The following is a 20146-nucleotide window of genomic DNA, read 5'->3' on the forward strand; positions in this document are numbered from 1 at the left end:
TGTTGTTGTTAAGTGCCGTCGAATCGATTCCAACCCATAGAGACCCTGTATAATAGGGTTTCCAAGGAGCAGTTGGTGAGCTTGAACCACCAGCCTTCCAGTTCAAACTACTTAGCAGTCTGACACATTAACCCACCGCGCCATACCAGGACAGTTTTATAGAATCTCAGAACTGGCAAAAATTTTGGAAGTCATCTGTTCTAGCCTGCCCCACAGCATACTGGAGAAGAGGCCGTTTTGAGGCAACTTCTTCGATTTTATGTGGCTACAGCCTTGGAAACCCTGTACAGGGTCACTATGAGTCGGAACCGACTCCACGGCACACAACAACAACAACAATTATAAGGAGTCCTGGTGGTAAGAGTGTGTTAAGCATTGTGCTGCTAAACAAAAGGTCAGCAGTTCAAACCTACTGCTGCTCCACGGAGAAAGATGTGACAGTCTGCTTCCTTAAATATGTATAGCCCTGGAGACCTTTGTAGGGAGGGCAAAGTCTATTCAGTCCTATAGAGTAACTTTGTAGCTATGAGTTGGAATCATCTCAACAGCTGTGAGTTGGATAATTGTAGAAATTTCTTAAAAAGTAATTTGGAGTCAATTCCTGTTTTCTACAAATTCTACTTTGTATTAATTTCAAAGAATAAAACTAAGTAGTTTTGTGCCTTTTTCCCTTTTTTTTTTTTTAACCTAAAGCTTTCAGTTCCTGAAACCATTCCTCGTGTAGTATTCTTATCTGTTTTTGAATGTTGCTTTTATGCAACTGCTACTATGATACTGTGATAGTGGGAACTGAATTCAGGTATGTACATGGGGGCTTCAAAAGTTCATGGACAAATTCCATTCTCTTTTCATTCCATTTTTCCACATACATGTGGCTTACATTGAGGATCACCTAAAGATTTCTTCAGTGCCTCCCAAGATGACCTACACCTATTGCCCCTTATTAACTTTAAATTTAAACTTCCTGTGTGTTTTCTGATGTTCTCTACCCATGTTGTTTACTTTATATAAAAATGAAGACTTTTTTTTAGTTAATTTGGTAATTTAGTGTGCTGGTTCCCTCTTGAGTTTTACTTGTAGACTTGATATGCATTTGTCTGATGTTCACCCCAAAACTGTAGAATAAGAATGAGATCAAATGCAGAATTCTGGTATTTACCTCTAGAAATCGTGTGTTAGGTTACTATCAGGTACTAACTTAATCTTCTGGGTTTGTTCTTGCAATCAGCCAAGCGTCTGCCTAACGGTCCTATAGGACTTGCATTGCTCTGGCTTGTTCTTAAGAAGGTCACCAGAGACTCTGCTTGCAGTCTTGTGGAAATCCAGGTGTCTTGTGTCTCTGACAGTCACCTTATCTAACGTAGGAGTAACTTGATGCTTAAAGTAAATCCATTGTGTGCTCCTTTGCTAAGTCTAGACTCTGCAGTTGTAGGATCTACAAGACTGGTTTTTACCTTTTGGAAACTGAGGTAACATTTGCTAATGTTTTGTGACAACTTTTTCCTACTTCATGATTTTTTCATTCCAAAGAGGGCTTCAAAAGTTCTCAGAAAAACTTCATTATCTCTTAATTCCATTTTTCCATGAACTTTTTGAAGCCCCCTTATATTATGAGTAGCTAAAAACCCCTTATATTATGAATAGCTAAATATTTAAGTTCCTTTAGTATCATAGGTGTAGTTTTCTGGACCAGAAGACTTGAATGTAAAACATCAAGGTGTTTTAAATTATTTCCTTAATAGGAGGCATCACATGTCCATTGTCATCAAATACTGGCATATAATATTATGGTGTGGCACTGTAGGTTAATGCACTGGAACGCAAGGTTGGTTTGAAGTGCAGAGTCAGCAGTTCCAGCTCACCAGCCGCTCCCCAGAAACCCTATACAGGGTGGCTGTGGGTCAGAACTGACTTGACAGCACTTAACAACTTATTATGTACTGTATTATAGAATTCTTAATTTAGAGTTATAAATCTATGGCATAGATCTTAATAGACAGGCAGAACTCTCATGCTCCAATGTATTTTAAAATAATTTTTTCTTTAATGTCTTTTGAAACTCATATCATTGGAAAAATAATAAGCCCCGGTGTGTGTGTGTGTGTGTGTATAGAGATAGATAGATTTTTTTTTTTTTTTTTAAGTAAAATGAACAGCAACAGCAGCAAAAAAAAAAAACCATGATAATTGTTACTAAAATTGGCTGGAATTCAGAATTTTAAAAACGACAGTTGGAGGATTTTGACTATGGTGTTTGCTTTTTTCTGCTATCAATGTGGCTGTAGTTTTCTCCAGGCATGTCATTTGTATAAAGAACTCTGTGATAAGCTATTTCTGTCCATGGGATTCCAAAATTATAGACACTGATGTCAATGTAGATGAGGTTAGCCTAATTTGGTCAAGAGAGGGACATGCTGACGCTCTATATGGATAGCTAAAGGCTTTTGCCAAGATTGACAGGTGCCCTGTGGGTGGCAGACAGTCCCAAGGATAACATTTGCTCTTGGGTCACTGCTGTAAGAAACAATGATCAAAGTCATACCTTTTCTTTCTATTGATGACACTCATAAAATTATGGGACTTGATTTTAATTTCATGTTTCAGATATTAACCTTAAAAATCCCAGCAACATAGAATTTTTGTACCTTCTTCTTATAGTACCAAATTATGTTTTCAAAAGTTTATACATATTCTATGCATCATTATGTTTAGATAGTTTACTTTTGATGTGGCACTATAGAATCATCACTGAACTGCAAACCACAAGGTCGGCAGTTCAAACCCACCAGTTGATTCTTGGAAATGCTATATGGGGCTGCTATGAATTGGAACAGACTCAACGGCACTTAACAACAACTGTCTCAAAATACTGTTTGACTGTTATCTTTCCTATAAGATTTCTAAAGGAAATTTATGGCACTTCAAAAAATACTTCAGTTAAGGGAACATTTGTTTGCAGCTAGGAAAGTAGAAGGATTTCGGGAAGTGATCTTTGAACATTATTAAAAAGTACAAAATATGGTCGTAAAAAGTAAGTGCTACTTCAAGAAAAACTGTATTGTCTGAGATTTTTTTAATAAGTTTTGAGTGACAGAGATGTGTCATTAGCAGTGAAAGGCATTGCGATTTTAGGCATAAACTCATAGCTATTTCTGTTCAAATAGGACATTTTGTGATCTGGGAGGACTGTGTCTTGGTTACCTATCTCTGTATTCCAGTGTCAGATATATATTTGAAATTTAAGCAGTAGATTCTGGGGAAAACCATTTTAAGGAGCCAGCCTGTAGGCTGGCCTGAAAATGAAAATCAAGACCCTAGTCCTAGTGTAGGACAAAGAAAACTTCTCCAGGGTACTTGGCAAAACCATCAGCTGCTCCTCGGAAACCCTTTATAGGCTCCCTATGAGTCAGAATCAGCTCAAAGCCTCTTAACAATAGCAGCAGTGAGCCCTGGTGTGGTGGCACTGTAGGATCAGCACTGGACGACTAACTGCAAGCTTAGCAGTTCAAACCCACCAGTTGCTCTCAGGAATCCTATACAGGGTCGCTGTGAGTTGGAATGGGCAGGATGGCACAAAACAATGACAACTATGAAATGGCTATCTTTTTATACATACCCTTCAACTCCAGGGAAGAGGCAGATACCCAAGGTCACTCAGTTCATGGCATTAAGCTTGGAAATAAACCCGGGCTCTTGTCTCCAAGCTCTGTAGAGTTTGGACGTGGTAGAAATAGTATCAGCACAGACTCACATAAATGAGTGAACTCTTTTCCTTAATGTCTCAGTTCTGGGTTTTGTTTGTATGTGCCTCAGTTCAGATTCTTTCAATCCCTCTCTTAAAAAAGAAAATGCAGATTCTGGAACTCATCATTAATCAAAAGGATATTTATTAAATATATTTAAGTACTGTGTCTGGTATGGTGCTGTGGGAATAAAGCACTGGATCACAAGTTCTGTTTGAACTGCAAGGTTGGCAGTTCAAACTCACCAGCCATTCCTCAGAAACCTGTACAGGGTCTGTGAGTCGGAACTGACTCGACCGCACTTAACAACAACAGCAACAATATACTTAGCTATTGCTCTGTCTTGTTCCTGGGTGTCCTTCAAGTTTAGTTGCTGGAACCTTATTGGATTACCGAGAACAAATAAAGACCCAGCAGCCCCAGGCTGTGCCCAGTCTCATTACAAAATAGAGACATTGTCTTCATTTGTGCAGAACTTGGCAATACAGTAGTACACGCAGCTTGTTTGTGCAAAAGCCATAGGAGAGAAGGTATATAGCGTAAAAGTTGAAAAGTAGCAATTTGTGGCTATGTTTTATGAATGGAAAATTTTTATGTTGACCTGTCTGGTTTTCACCTGTATATTTAGTTTCAGAGCACGGTGGCTCTATAGAATAAGCACTGAATTGCTAATTGCAGGATTGGGAGTGCAAGCCCACCAGCCACTGTGCAGGAGAAAGACGAGGCTTTCTGCTTCTATAAAGATTTTCAACCTCGAAAGCCTTATAACAGGGTCGCTGTGCATCAGAACTGACTAGACAGTATTTAACAACAACATACTTAATTTATGCTTTATTTTGGCAAGTCTAGAATTAACTTCAAATAAACAATTCTATGTACCAAGGATTGGCTAGTGAAAATTATATTAGTATTTAAAGCATTTGGTCTTTCTTTCATCTACTGCAGTTTCCCCATTTTTAAGATGAAGACAGACACCATCTCACAGCCCCTCCCTGGCTCGCCCACTTCCTGCACTGTATGTTTTCCTTCTCTTTGACTTAGCCTGCTTCCTTTTGTCTCACTCTTGGCATGTTCTTTTTGTCTCACTCTTGGTTGTTCTGTTGTGCATGTTACTGCTTTGAGTGTTCTTGCCCGTTTACATTGCAGCTCCGGCACACTTCAGGGACTCTGACAGGGAGTCCCTCCAATGCTTGAGTAAGTCACACCCAGGCTTATTGTCAGTTCTTATCTCTGCTTCATTGCAATTGCAATTTTGTATTTGTTTGCATAATTACTTGACTAATGCAGACTCATTAACCTCTAAGTGTCACAAGGGCAGGGACCATGGCTGTGTTTAGTGAACACTTACATCCCTGGCATCTAGCACAGGGCCTGGCACATTGTAACTGCTTGTTAAATCGTTTCAGAATACATGAATGAACGTTTTGGGTCGATCCTCACCGAGTTTGTTCCGTTTTCTTTTCTTTTTTCTCTTACCCCCAACCTTGGTGGTATGATATGAAGCCAGGGCTCAGCAAAAAGGCTGGCTGGGCTGGGCCCTCTCAGAGGAGTCAGGTGATTGTTGTATGAAGGCAGCTGCTGGAGGCTCAAGCCTCTCAGTGTCTCGCTGTCCTGCCTCCTGACAGCTTGTGATTTACCAGACTTCTCAGAAGTCTTCCTTATTCCTTGCTCGCTGGTGGAGGGGGAGGGATCATGTAACTGGCTTTTGGTTGATCCAATGGGAATTACATTAATCTGGTGTCTGGCCTTGGTTCTTATCAAGTGGATTGCCTCTAAGGTAGGCCATCTTTATTTTTAAGATTGTAACATTAATCATTAATTTATGGACTTGATAGGAATAAAGTAGTTAGTTGGGTTTTTTTTTTTATCCTTTTCCCTCAATTTTTTATTTCTTTGATTAAATGAGCTATTTTTTTACCTATCAAATAAAAAGCTTAATTTATATTCCCATTCCACCTCACTCTTCCTTAAGGGGTTTTTGTGGTATCATTCTTTTATTTTGAAGAATCTTTTTCCTCAATATTAATCCCATAAAGAGGTTTTTAACTTTTATAATAGTAAAATTAAACAAATTAGACTCAAATGTGTATACATTTTAAACATTCCCTTTTGGAGAAAAAGAATGTAATGATGCTTAAAGCAGGTCATATTTAAGATGATTCTGTTTGAAATTATATTTTCTTTACATGTACAAGAAGTATCTTTCATCCAACTACATGGCCTTTTTTCTTCTATATAAAGAATTAAATAATATTAATTTAAAATTTATAAAGCAACACAAAGATTCTAAAAAGTTAATTTTCTTCTTTAAGGAAGATTTAAATTCCTGATAAGTAATTCTTCACGTGTAAACATAGCATTTTAAGCATAATTGTCTCTTGCTGAAGACTTCAAGAGTCTTTTAAAGAAAACAATGTATTCCACCTTTTAAGAAATTCTTGTGTTGATAAGTTAAGAATTAATTTTGTTATGCTGTCAGCTTTTATTTACTTTATTCATTGTTTTCAAAGGATTCACTTGCCAAGTTATTGAATGAAGGTCAAGTTAATGTTAATGCATTAGTTGACTATATGAATGTTTTCAGAATCTTTACTTGTTAACTTTTAAAATCTCCAAATATTTAAATTAAGTTTTTAAGTCGAAAAAATGCTAATATTTTATGTTTGTGGGTTGTTGCTGTTTTTTTAGTAAAAAGTTTATTGTGTGGATAGGGAAGAACAGGTGCTATTATTCAGTGGATGGATGCAGTATTGAAATACTCTGAACACCCAAACACAAGCATGTCTTTGCAGCATGTCTGAAATGATTCCTTTCTGAAAGACATGTTTTGCTATATCACAGAAAATTGCTTTCCAAACTTAAGGCTTCTTCTTTTTTTCTCTCTCTCATATGTTACCATTTTTTGGTACTGTTACCAACATTTAGTTTTACTGTGTATATGCTCTTGGATTACCACTTTACTGATCTGCAAAATAGGACCAATAAGACCTATCTAAGAGGTTTTCACTTAACAACAGAGGAGCTCTTAGGTGGTGGGTGTAGTGAGATTATGTGTGGGCGCACCTAGGACGTCTTCTGGTGCAGAGTAGGAGCTCAGCAAATGTTAGTTAATATATTATTACTTTTATTACATTCACCATGTCAGGGAAATAGCAGTACTTTTGCACACTATGTCATCTAGTGGAAAAACTTGAAAGATAGAAACAATGGTACTTTAAAAATCTTTGCTCAGTTTTAAACCATGATTGTCTTTTAAGTTATGTATTAACTATTACTGGGAACAACTTTCACATTTTTTTGTTCTTTGCAACATAAGTAAAAGCAGTTATTGAAGAGTGATTCAACCTGATTCAGGGTAAATGAGGAGTATCTTACCAGGGTGCTCAAAATTCATATTAGTGTGGCTGTGGATCTTTGGAGTTTGCAATTTAAGTTGTTTGTGCTGCGACTGTGGGTTTCTGATTAGTTCAGCCTCACCCGTGTTTTGACCTATACTAGTTTGCTTTACAAGCTGTTCCCAGGTTGGCTAAATTAGAAAAGTCAAGAGCAGAAGTTGCTTAGATATTTCCATTCACTGCTGAAGTGAAGTGGGAATGTGTTCTGTGGCGAGCAATAGGACACAGGATTTTGCTTAAATTTGTTGTGCAACTTTTATTTAAAATTTAATAATTTTACTAAAATTATTAATATATGAGCTTTAAAATTATAACCCTTAAAATGCATATATTAAATATGTGCAGTGGTCTTGGTGTATAAAGCACATTATAATTATTTTTGAAAATAACATTTCTAACATGAAAGTTAAATTTTCCTTTTTTATACTTCATAGTTTATAGTGTCTTTTTCCAAAATGAATTTTTTTAGGTTAGTCTACCTAGGTTGCTTAGGAGCTCTGGTAGCGTAGTGGTTACAAATTGGGCGGCGAACCATAAGGTCAGCAGTTCGAAACTACCAGCTGTTCCGCGGGAGAAAGATGAGGCTTTCTGCTCCAGTAAAGATTGACAGCCTCGGAAACCCTGTTACAGGGTCGCTGTGAGTCGGTACTGACTCCACAGCACATAACAACAACCTAGGTTGCTTAGTGGAAAAGCTTAATATTCATTTATAATCTGTCATTAAAGCATAGATGAATGAATTTTAAAAAAGTAAATTATGGGTTCAAATATATGGGTTAAAAAAACATGTTTCATTCAGATTTATTTCATAAGGTTATGTTCTTATAGTTGAATGTAGCATTAAAGGTAAATATTTGCAGACCAAATTTAGTTAGTACTTTATTATGAATAACTTGAGTATTGTGGGTAAATGCATCAGACTGCAAAGCCGTTTGAACTGCAAGGTCAATGGTTCAAGCTCACCAGCTGCTCCTTGGAAACCCTATACAGGGTCACTATGGGTCGGAACCAACTCAATGGCACTTAACATCAACACAACAAGTATACATAGTTATAGTTTTAAATATATATTTAAGTAGGTTTATTGTACTTTATTGTACTTCTTGGGAAGCAAGTTTTTATTACGAATAACTAATACAGACCATGCCATTTTAATATCTAAATCATCGTTGTTGTTAAGTGATGTCGAGTCAGTTCTGACTCATAGCACCCTGTAAAGGATTTCTGAGGAGCAGCTGGTGAGCTTGAACCGCTGACCTTGCAGTTCAAACGGCTTTGCAGTCTGATGCGTTTACCCACAATACTCAAGTTATTCATTATAACTTGTAGTTCAAACTGACCTTGCAGTCCAGCATTAACCCGCAGCACCATGCCAGGACTCCATAATATCTAAATTAGTGCCTCATAAATGACTCCAATATGATTACCATGAAATAAGCTTGATATGCCATGGTTATAAACTAATGAACCTCTTATGTTCATCACTAAGTTTTTTACTTAATACTATTTTATTTAACACAGGACTGATAGTGTTTCTCAGTCTTTCATATGTGAAGTGATAAATTAGATTTTACTTTTCTAATTAGCTACTGTTTTAGTAGATAACCCTTTTACATTAAAAAAAAAAAAAAAAAATTATGCCAGCCACCTTCCTAAAGAAGACAAGTGATAGCAGGCTAAACATTGCTTTAGCAAGCTATTTATCCCAGTTGTTACTGGGCACAAACAAGTTGGTTGATTGGTAACTTTCATGACAAAGCATTGTAATTATAACTTGTTTTCATTAATATGATTTGAATGATGGAAATAATTATTTCCACATATGTGCTCTCAAAGCTACAAGGTTTTCCCTTGATATGGTTGGTAGTTTGTAATCTAATAAACTAAACATCTTTGAGTGAGGATTCAGACAGCAGAGGTGAGTGGCACCTTTTAATACCAACTATTATAGTAATGGAGTCCTGGTGTCGCACTGAGGGTTAATGCGCCAGACTGCAAAGCCATTTGAACTGCAAGTTCAGTGGTTCAAGCTCACCAGTTGCTCCTCGGAAACCCTATACAGGGTCGCTATGGGTTGGGACCGACTTGATGGCACTTAACAACAACAACAACATTATAGTAATACCAGCTCCATAATAGTTTACTGTAGAACATTGCAGTGTGCTTTCCTAGGGTATTCTACTGGTAACAGAAACTCTATGCATGCTGGCAGGACTGTATTCTGAATGGTTTAGTCCTTTGGGATTGGGGACCATGTTTTTCATTGTACTTGATTTTTGTGTAAATTTTTAATTTTAATTTTATTTATTTTGTAAATGTACAATAATTACATATGCTACAAAATTAGAAAGGTAAATAAAGGCTATTTTTTGAAAAGTTCCCCTCCTATTTTTCCTTTAGCCTCCCTGGAGATAGCAATGTTGATAGCTAGAATATTATTTTTATTTGAAACTTTTGTTCTACTTTTATTGCATTAACATTTATTTAAGAATACATGGCATTATATAAGGATTTAGGTGCTATTTTACTCTTGAATGATAAGCAGTAAGGAGATGACAGTGTTTGGGGAGTTGTTTACATAGTTGTGTGCCAGTGTGGCTTAATGCACTGGACTGCAAATGTCAGTTTGAACCTTGGCGATTCAAGTTCACCAACCACTCCTTGGAAACCCTATACAGGATCGATATGGGTCAGAACTGACTTGATGGTTCTTAACAGCAACATATTTATTTTAAATGACGATTTTAGAATAAATGAATTTCCTTTAAATAATAATTTTTAAAGTGATTATTATTCCTTGCAATTTGTTCCACAGAAGCTTAGCAGAAAGGTGGTGTTGTGGGGCTGGCTGTAAATCCTAACCAGACTTTAGTGAGGGAAATGGGAGATCCTTCATTTGATAGGGGAAAAAAACCCTTTTCATTACTTTTATGCTAATTTTGTTAATAAAATATAGAGCATCATTTCTTATGTTTATCTTTCCACTATAAATAGTGTGTTTATGTCCTACCAGAGCAGTTGTTTGAACAGAACATGGGAACACCGAATGGTTTCAAATTAAGAAAGGTGTGCGACAAGGTTGTATTCTTTCACTATACTTATTTAACCTGTATGCTGAGCCAAATACTTTGAGAAGCTGGGTTATATGAAGAAGCACGTGGCATCAGGATTGGAAGAAGACTCATTAACAACCTGTGATATGCAGCTTATACAACCTTGCTTGCTGAAAATGAAGAGGACTTAAAATACTTACTGATGAAGATCAAAGAGCACAGCCTTCTGTATGGATTGCATCTCAATGTAAAGAAAACAAAAATCCTCACCATTGGACCAATAAACCAACATTCTTATCAATGGAGATAAGATTGAAGTTGTCATGCACTTCATTCTTATTGGATCAACCATCAACACTCATGGAAGCAGCAGTCAAGAAATCAAAGGACATATTGCATTAGGCAAGTCTGCTGCACAAGATGTTTTTAAAGTGTTGAAGAGCAAAGATATGAGCTTGAGGACTAAGGTGTGCCTGACCCAAGCCATGGTATTTTCAATAACCTCATATGCATGTGAAAGCTGGACAGGAAGTCAGGAAGACTGTAGAAGAATTGATGCTTTTGATTTAAGGTGTTGGAGGAGAATATTGAAATTGCCATGGGCTGCCAAAAGAACCAATAGATCTGTGTTGGAAGAAGTGCAGCCCGAGTGCTCCTTGGAGGCCAGGATGGCCAAACTTCATCTCTCATACTTCGGATATATTGTCAGGAGGGACCAGTTGCTGGAGAAAGGATATCGTGTTTGGTAGCGTGGAGGGTCAGAGAAAAAGAGGAAGATCTCCAGCAAGATGGATTGGCAACGTGCAGCATCAGTGGGCTAAAGCATGACAACATTTGTGAGGTTGGCCCAGGACCGGGCAGTGTTTTGATCTGTTATACATAGGGTTGCTGTACGTTGGTACCAACTCATTGGCACCTAACAACAACAACAAGGAGCTCTGGTAGTGTAGTGGTGGTGGTTATGTGCCGTGGAGTCAGTTCCGACTCTTAGTGACCCTGTACAAGGTTTCCGAGGCTGTATATGGTTAGAAATTGGACTGCAAACCTCAAGGTCAGCAGTTCTAAACTACCAGCTCTTCCACGGGAGAAGGATAAGGCTTTCTGCTACCATAAAGATTTACAGCCTCGGAAAACCTATACAGGGTTGCTATGAGTTGGAACTGACTCCACGGCACATAACCAATACCACCACCATGTCCCACCTATTTTTCTACAGTAATATTCTTTTCTTAATTGATTTTGCAAGATGTTTTTATTTAACTATCATTCACTTACTGCCATCTAATCAATTCTGGCCCATAGCAACCATCCTACATAATGGTTTCCAAGACTGTAAATCTTTACGGGAGTAGACAGCCTCATTTTTCTCCATAGGAGTGGTTGGTAGGTTTGAACTGCCTACCTCCAGTGCTTGTCCTGTAGTGCCAACAGGCTATAGAAGGGAGAAATCTGTTAAACTCATTTTTCTTGGGTTGAGTTTTTTCTTAATTTTACATGTGAAATATTTTGCCACATGCAATTTAATTTTTAAGTAACCAAATTGATAGTCTTTTATGACTTCTGGATTTTATAGGACAGTTAATAAAGAACTTGTCTAAGATTTTTTTCATGCAATCCTATATTATGTATATAGATAAACATTTCAACCTTTATTTCACATGTAATATATTTTGGAGCAGGAAGGTAAAAGAATCTAACATTGTTTATTAAATGATCAAATATTCCCCCAGAGTTTAAGTCTTATGTTTATCATATGCAAAATTACTGACTATTCTTAGATTTTATTCCAGATCCTCTACTGATTGTTTTGTCTATTTCTTTGCAGTGGCAATTACTTTATAAATAGCTCATGGAGGTAGTTCCACATATTGGTACTTTTCAGAGTTTTTTGTATTTTGCTTATTTTGTTTAGTCAACTAATAGTATTTATCACCTTTGATGTGCCAGGCCATTTTCTAAATGGTGGAATTCTCTTTTGATAAGGGGATGCAGCAGTGACTTCATGGGACTTATATTCTAATAGGAAATTTGGTCAATTTTATCTTCCCAATTTAAAAATGTTTCTTCATTTATATTAATTATTTCATTCACTGGTGTATTCATTCATTTATTATTAGATGATATATTTTTGCAAATGCACTAAGTCACTTATTTACTGAATATTTATTTTTAGGATCTGCTAAATAATACCACTTGTTGAGTCAGCTCCAATTCCTGGTATACCTGCATGTGTACTGGAGTAGAACTGTGCTTCATAAGACTTGCAGAGGCTGAACACCAAGTCTTTCTTCCAAGATGTCTCTTGGTGGGCTTGCCCTTGTTTTCCGTGAACAGTCAAGCACAGTCCTGTTTTAGGATCCAAGACACAGTGATTCTTTCTGACTATACTAGTTAACTCACTGTTATCAAGTCAATTCTGAGTCATAAATTCTCCTATTTCTTGTTAGCCTCTGGAATATTTGGCTTTTCATTTTGTTCCATTTATTTGTAGCTAATGGGTTTCATCAAATATCTGATAGTCTTATTTGCTTACTTATTCATGTTTACATGAAAGAACTAGTAAAGTGGGTGGAACATAGAACTTCCTCAGTTGTCTAGGGCTGCTTCTGCAGGAAGGTCTCACTCTCTAAGTAGACTTAAAATGTTCTGTGAATTTTTATTAGCTTTTCAAGGTATGCAATCAAACCCTTTTTAGTAGATTATTCATTCATCGCTATTTTCTTTTTCCAATCTATTCCTCGTACTGCTACCACTGAAAAATCTCTTATTGTTTGCAGGATATGGCTTAAATACCTTTTTTTTTTTTTTTGCCTCCTCCTTTGCTCTTTGCTCCAGAAAACCAGATGACTTAGCAGTCTCTAACACTTGAGCGTCTTGGCTTGTCCTCCTGCTATTTGTTTTGCATAGATTGCCCTTTTCCTTGCTTTTCCATTTGGCAAACTCCTATTAGTCCCTTAAGAGTGAACCCAAATGTTATCCAAACAAACCTTTTCTGATTTATTGAGACAGATTAAGTTTCCACTCACTGCATGTTCCTTACTTTATATTTACTTCTGTAATAGTACTTAACCATATTGTATTGTAATCATTTCCTGCCCCCAAATTAGAGATTTCAAAAGCAGGTTCTGTATCTCCTATTGTTTATATATCCAGTTTCTCTTGTACGGTGCTTTACAAATAATAAATGGTAAGAAATAAGTACATGTGTAATGAATTTTATATCAAATGTAATTGTCATGTACTTAAAATATATGTGTCTTACTTTTTTTTCTCTAGAGGCGGGGAGCTATCTCCTATGACAGTTCTGATCAAACTGCATTGTACATTCGTATGCTGGGTAAGCATTATTTGTTTTGTGGCAGTAGTAGTTAATACATGCTCTGACATATTGTTACTTGAAATTGAGTTATCTTTCATAAGGTAGCTTTTTATCCCTGATGGTAGCAGAAATAATCTGTTATATTGAAGTCTGGAGTCTGGAAACCAATATTAATGTGATGTCAATAGAGACGTTTAGGTTTTAGGTAATTGGGGCATCTCTGGCTTAATAAGTAGAACACATGCAGTAGTCCATATTTTAAATTTGCATACTGAGCATTCTTAATAGGAAATAAAGAGCCTTTGATTTGTAGCTATTAAATAAAGAGATGAATGCCAGCATGGACAAAGATAACACCATGAAACAACTGACCAGTTCATCCCTTCATCGTATCCCTACAACAAGTGAGGAAGATCATTGTCTTCCTCTAGTCCTGGTGTTTATATCTGTGATGCATTACTGAATTCCACATGGTAAAATGAATTTAGATGTTTATCTATGTGTATCATTTTTTTTTCTCCTTTTCTTTCTTGCCAAATTTATCTCTCTGCCCACACATTCCTTAATCTCTTGCATCTTTATTCGTACATTGAAAATGTACTGCTGCACTTCTAATCGACAGACTTACTGTTTGTTCTTTTCTTAGATGAGTCTTCCATGACTACTCTTCTCGTGTTCAGAGTTTCTTCTTCAACTTCTATGATACTGAGCTATCCTTAGTCTTCACCTAGCTTTTTTTTTTTTTTGCCTCATTCACTAATTCTTTTTCATATTCTTAATCTTAAATGTTCCCAAAGGAGCCCTGGTAGCATAGTGGATTACGTACTGGGCTGCTAACTGCAAGGTCAGCGGTTCGAATCTACCTGCCACTGCACAGGAGAAAGATGAGGCTTTGTGCCACCACAAAGATTCTCAGCCTCGAAAACCCTGTACCCAGTTGCTATAAGTTGGAACCAGTTCAATGACACTTAATCACAACAGTATGATGACTTCACTGTTTTTGCACTGGAGATTTTTTGTCACCTGTAAAATATGTTTTATTTGCTAGTGGCTTTTAATTTTTTCTTAACTCCATGTATTATGATGTTAAATTGATTTACCATGTACTGTACTCATCTTTTAGATGACTAGCTTTAAAATATATGTTGAAATTCTTATTGTTGGGAAAGATTTTTTTTTTTTAATCCTCCTTGTCCAGCCTAACCACTCAGTACTGGGCATTTGTAAATCCCTTCAAATCTTATACAAATGTACTTTACCCTTATAGCTATTAATTACTTGCTCCTAAATGTTATTACTGGGCCATTACTGCTGGATATGACACCACACAGATCTTAGTTGGGGTGCCAGCCCTCTAAAGTTACATTTTATTCTCAATTCTTCCCAGGAGATGTACGTGTAAGAAGTCGAGCAGGATTTGAATCAGAAAGAAGAGGCTCTCATCCATATGTTGATTTTCGTATTTTCCACTGTAAGTGTTCAGACACAATCTTCTCTCAGACTTAACTCAACTTCAAATCTTCATGAAATTCAACAATTTTCCAAAGGGAAAAAAAAATTATGTTTGGAATGTTTAAAAAATATATAATTGGATTGTGATCAAATGATATTTTATTCCTAGATAATGTTTGGAATGTTTAGGTATATAATTAAGGAAGAAGATACTAAAACATGAAAATTGATGCAGTTTTCAGTCTCCTGTTTTTAATGTGAAATTACCTTTATACATTTTTTTCTTCTTAATAATATTTTTAAATTGCCTTATTCCAGTTTATATGCACTACTATAGACAATAAGGTTTATGTTTTTGGTTTATTTGAAAAATATACATTATTTTTAAAGGTGTTTAGTGGAATGCATATAATAAAAACTTTCTGTGTGGCTACAGATCATAATGGAGAAAAAAAGGAAAAAAAAACCACAGAACTTAAAAATTGTTTAAATAATGTTATTAAATCTAGTTTTGGAAAAGTTCAGTTTCTGGTAATACTGGTTAAAGTAATTTGGTTAAACACTATAACTTAAAAGCAGTAGAAGAATGGGACAAGTATAAAAGACTCATTTGAATGTATCAGAATGCTATTAAAACCAGCAGATGGAGTATATTTCAGGCCACTTTTTCCCTAGTAGTATCTCAGGATGCTATAACCTACTACACTGCCAAGGGAGCCCATGGGAGAAAGACTCCCTTAAAGACTCATAGCCTCAGAATCCCTATACAGGGTCGCTACAAGTCGGAATCAACTTGACGGCAGTGGATTTGGTTTGGGTTTAAATGAGAATCTGAGGTAGAGATTTTGCCTGTCTTTTAAGGCTACAAAAAGAAAAACAGGCATTCAGAGTCTCTCTAGGTAGAAGGGCTTGGCATTGGATAACCTTCCATGCTTAGTTTTTAGCCCTAAAGTACCATACCTTAAAAATACATCCTAACTTTGTAATAGCTCGACCACTGATGAGGTGAAAGGATATGAGACTTTTGTGCCTCTACTCATGTTGAAGAAGCAAATGTCAGTTCCTCTTTGGAGGAAAGTGACAGTATCCCAACTCTCAAATTTGGATTTTTTGTGTATATTGTCGGAGTTCTGGTATGGCACAGCAGGTAAAGCACTAGACTGCTAATGGTGAGGTTGGTGGTTCAGACCCAGCAGTCGATCCTTGGAAACTCTATTCAGGGTTGCTATGAGTTAGAACCAATTTGACTGTACTTAACAACAACATATACTGTCAAGCACTAATTTAAAGAACACGTTGAACACAGAAGCAGATAAGAGAATGAAAGCAAGCATTAAAAAGAGATTTGTAAAATGTAAAATAGTGACACCCTTTTCATTAATTGTTGTTTTGAAAAATGTAGTTTATTTTAATGAAAATGTTTTCTATGGTAACATGTAATGGGTATTGTTATTGTTAAAATAATAAATGCATATCTTAAGAGAGTGTAAAGGGGTCCTTGGAATCACTATGTTAGAGAATATTGCATCAGAGTTACCTCTCTACACGCAAGTTCTTCAAGATCTTTTAGAGTGATCATTTCAAAGCACTTTCAACATTTTCAGATTACAAAAAAGGAACATTCAGTGGTATTTTTATAAAGCAAATAAAAGTTCTTAGAAAGCAAGTATGATATTCTGACTCTAAATGTCAGTGAAAATCTTTTAAAATATATTAGCAAAAAGAATTTTAACAGCATAAAAGGATAATGCTCCAGCTTTAAGTGGCTAGGGTTAGTTCAGGAAAGAGAACAAGGATGGTTCAATATATATGTTTTCTTGGAATAGTACAATACAAACTAGTAACACTTTGGCAGCGTGGGTGGGAAGGAAACTTTGTTGCATACTTTTGAGTTTTGATTAGTATCAATGTATTACCGGTTGAAAAGTTTAAATAAAATAAAAACTTTTGATATTAAAATACCTAAGGATTGGCTTTGAATAGGAAAATCCATAAAAGAGGTAAGTCTAAATATCAATATTAATATAAAGAAAAGCATAATTGTATTTGTATTCTCTAGTATGCCCCTGTCTTTTGCTGAATTAAGTGAGATAGAGAATTTGAAATATATAATTGTTATATATAAGTGTTGGGGTTTAAATAGAGGACGTAATGGGACTGGTGTGGTGCTTGTAGGTTAATGTGCTGGACTACAAAGTCAGTTTGATCCACAAGGTTGGTGGTTCAAGCTCACCAGCCGCTCTCCAGAAACCCTATACAGGGTCGCTATGGGTCAGAACCGACTCGACAGGACTTAACAACAGTGGGACTTTTGGGAGGGACTAGGGAGTTGGAAACGATCATATGGGGGAATTGCTGAAACGATATATCTTCTTGTTGGTAGTTGCTGTTGGTCAGCTCCACGTCATGACCACACTATGTATAACAGAGCACACCATTGCCTGACCGTGGCCACATTGTGTACTGTTGCCTGACCAAGCCAACACTATGTATAATAGAACGCACTGCTGCCTGACCATGGCCACACTGTGTATAACAGAACAACACACTGCTGCCTGACCATGGCCACACTGTGTATAACATAACACACTGCTGCCTGACCGTGGCCACACTGTATGTAACAGAACACTGTTGCCTGACCATGGCCACCCTATGTATAACAGAACACACTGCTGCCTGACCGTGGCCACACTGTGTATAACAGAACACACTGTTGCCTGACCGTGGCCACACTGTGTATAACAGAACACACTGCTGCCTGACCGTGGCCACACCATCTCCATAATTTTGATAAGTTGATCCCATTGTTGATGCTATCTATTGTGTCTATCCATCTCATTGATGGTTTTCCCATGTTTTTGCCATCCCTTTTTATGTCCTTTTCTAGCTGTTAGTCTTTCCTGACAATATATCCAAAGTAAGCAAGATAAAGGCTCACAATACTTGCTTCTAAGGAGGGTCAGTTATATTTATTCTAAGAATGATTTGCTTGTTTCTAATTGAGTTAAAATAAGAAGTATATCTTCTAAATCAGTAAACCAGGAGCAAATAATATAAAACCTAAATGACAAGATGATAGAAGCAAAACCTAATATGCTGTTATAGTAATGAAAGTGTATGGGCTGAATATTCCCTCTAAGAGATAAAGACACTTTGATTAGGTTAAAAATGAAATCTAATTGCAAAGAATGGTTGAAAATAGCATGAAAACATACCAGACTTGAGCATCTTGGGACCTGCACTTATGTCCTGCTCCACCAAGGTGGGTCTTTTGTTTCAGCCATTACTTGTGTGGCTTACTTAAGTGGCTCTCCAGTATTTGCGCAATGTAATTACTTGTTCACACTTGAGCATGCCAACCTGCACTTACAGCTGTGGTATCTCACACTAAGATCATATTCCATCTGGAGTTCCTATTAAATTTTAGTTTGTTCCCAATCATATTTTGTTTTGGAGTCATTGCTGGCTGTTTCAAAACATCTCTTTAATAATTCATGTAGATATCATAGGACACAGCTAGCTCATGTCCTTTGCCGCTGCCTTACTGTTTTTCCTGCGTTCCTACCATCTTCCTATAACATTCCCCTTACCAAGCTATGCTGGTAGAGATTAGAGTTGCTGCATAGAATCCCTCTAGAAAAGATCATCATTCTTTGCCAGCTATGTGTATTCAAATTTTTTTATCTAATTTCCAGGTGATTCTAAAACTTAGGCATTTGAAAAACACTAATTTTTGTTTCTTTTGTGTCACAAAGTTGGAAGCACTGGAGTATTCTATCATCTCTCTAGTTTTGTAATGTAATTAGGAACTGATATGAATTGGACTTTAATCTTAGTATAATCTGTTGTTGTTGGTTGTATGTAGTTGAGTCCATTCTGATTCCTGGAAACCCCATGTGTTACAGAATCAAACCATTTCATAGGGTTCTTTTAGCTATAATCTTAACAGAAGGGTTGGCTCATCCCACCATCCTTTAAAAGATTGTTGTTGTAAATGCCATTGAGTTGGTTTCAACTCATAGTGACCCTGTATAGGATTTCCAAGAGTGGCTGGCATGTTTGAACTGCCAATTTTGTAGTTACCAGTCCAGTTTTGATCCTGTGGCACCCCACCAGGGCAGTTTAATACCATCTGTGCTTTGTAAAGTTGGAGAATCGTAATCTTGTGGAGATTTAACATAAGGCTTAATTTTGCATATAACTTTTTGAAGGAAGTGCTTCAGTAAGGCTTTGTATGCTTTCTTTCTCAGCTCATGAAGAAAGGAATTTAAAATTTTATGAATAAGGATCTATGTTCAAATCCTGACCTTAAGCAGAAGTGTGATCCAGCAGCACGTATCCTAGCTCTTAAAAATGGAAATGCTTTATAACAGTAATTAGAATAATCTTTAAAAAGTATTTTATATCTTTTTAAAATATTTTTATTGTGTTTTAGAACACTTTTTATGCAAATTGTTCTGGGTCATTGGTTACGTTATTTCCATTCTGTTTGTTCTGTGTCTGTTGATCTAGCTTCCCTGCCCTTTCTTGCCTACTCATCTTTGCTTTTGGGTAAATCTTGGCCATTTGGTCTCATACAGTTTATTGTTTAAGAGAGCGTGTTTTTCGCATGTGATAGTGTTTATTTTATAAGCCAGTCTGCTATTCGGCTGAAAGATGATAACACTATTATTTGGCTTCAGTCCCAAGTTTATAGACTATCCTAGGACAATAGTCTCAGGGCTCCTGTAGTTTCTATTTGTCTTGATCTTTTTTAGGAAGTTTTATTTTATTCTATATTTTTCTCATACTCTATCCAGGACCTTCTGTTGTATTCCTGATCAGAAGAGTTGGTAGTGATAGTCATGTACCAGCTAGTTCTTTTGGTCTCTCACCAAATACAACTTCTGTTTGATCAAATCATGCAAACTAGAGTTAGGTGAATTGCTTAAGGGAAGTAATATTAGTTACACATTTTATTCTATTTACATGAAAAGTAGCTTTTTAATTTTTTATTTGTTTTATAATAAACTTTAGACTCTATTCATTTTAAGAAAATGAGAGTTTGTATTAATTTTGAAGTCTTCTAAATATATGTGATTATTGCCACAGTATCAAGTATAACAGTGTTTTTTCAGGGTAAAGTTAGACTGACTTGAAAATCTGTCATTAAGTAGCTTAGTCACTATTATAGTCAACCTTGTA

At 36.4% G+C, this 20146-nt stretch overlaps 1 protein-coding gene across 1 annotated transcript in view; it reads left to right on the plus strand.

Annotated features, from left to right (window-relative positions):
* The window catches only part of PDE7A (phosphodiesterase 7A), a 98296-nt gene that overhangs the window by 55665 nt on the left and 22485 nt on the right, over positions 1–20146 (plus strand). The window contains 2 exon segments of the mRNA XM_006860079.1: positions 13468–13528; positions 14898–14981. Of these exon segments, the coding sequence (XP_006860141.1) occupies positions 13468–13528; positions 14898–14981 (145 nt within the window).

Source organism: Chrysochloris asiatica, unplaced genomic scaffold, assembly GCF_000296735.1.
Source record: "Chrysochloris asiatica unplaced genomic scaffold, ChrAsi1.0 scaffold00036, whole genome shotgun sequence".
In the NCBI taxonomy this organism is placed as follows: domain Eukaryota; kingdom Metazoa; phylum Chordata; class Mammalia; order Afrosoricida; family Chrysochloridae; genus Chrysochloris; species Chrysochloris asiatica.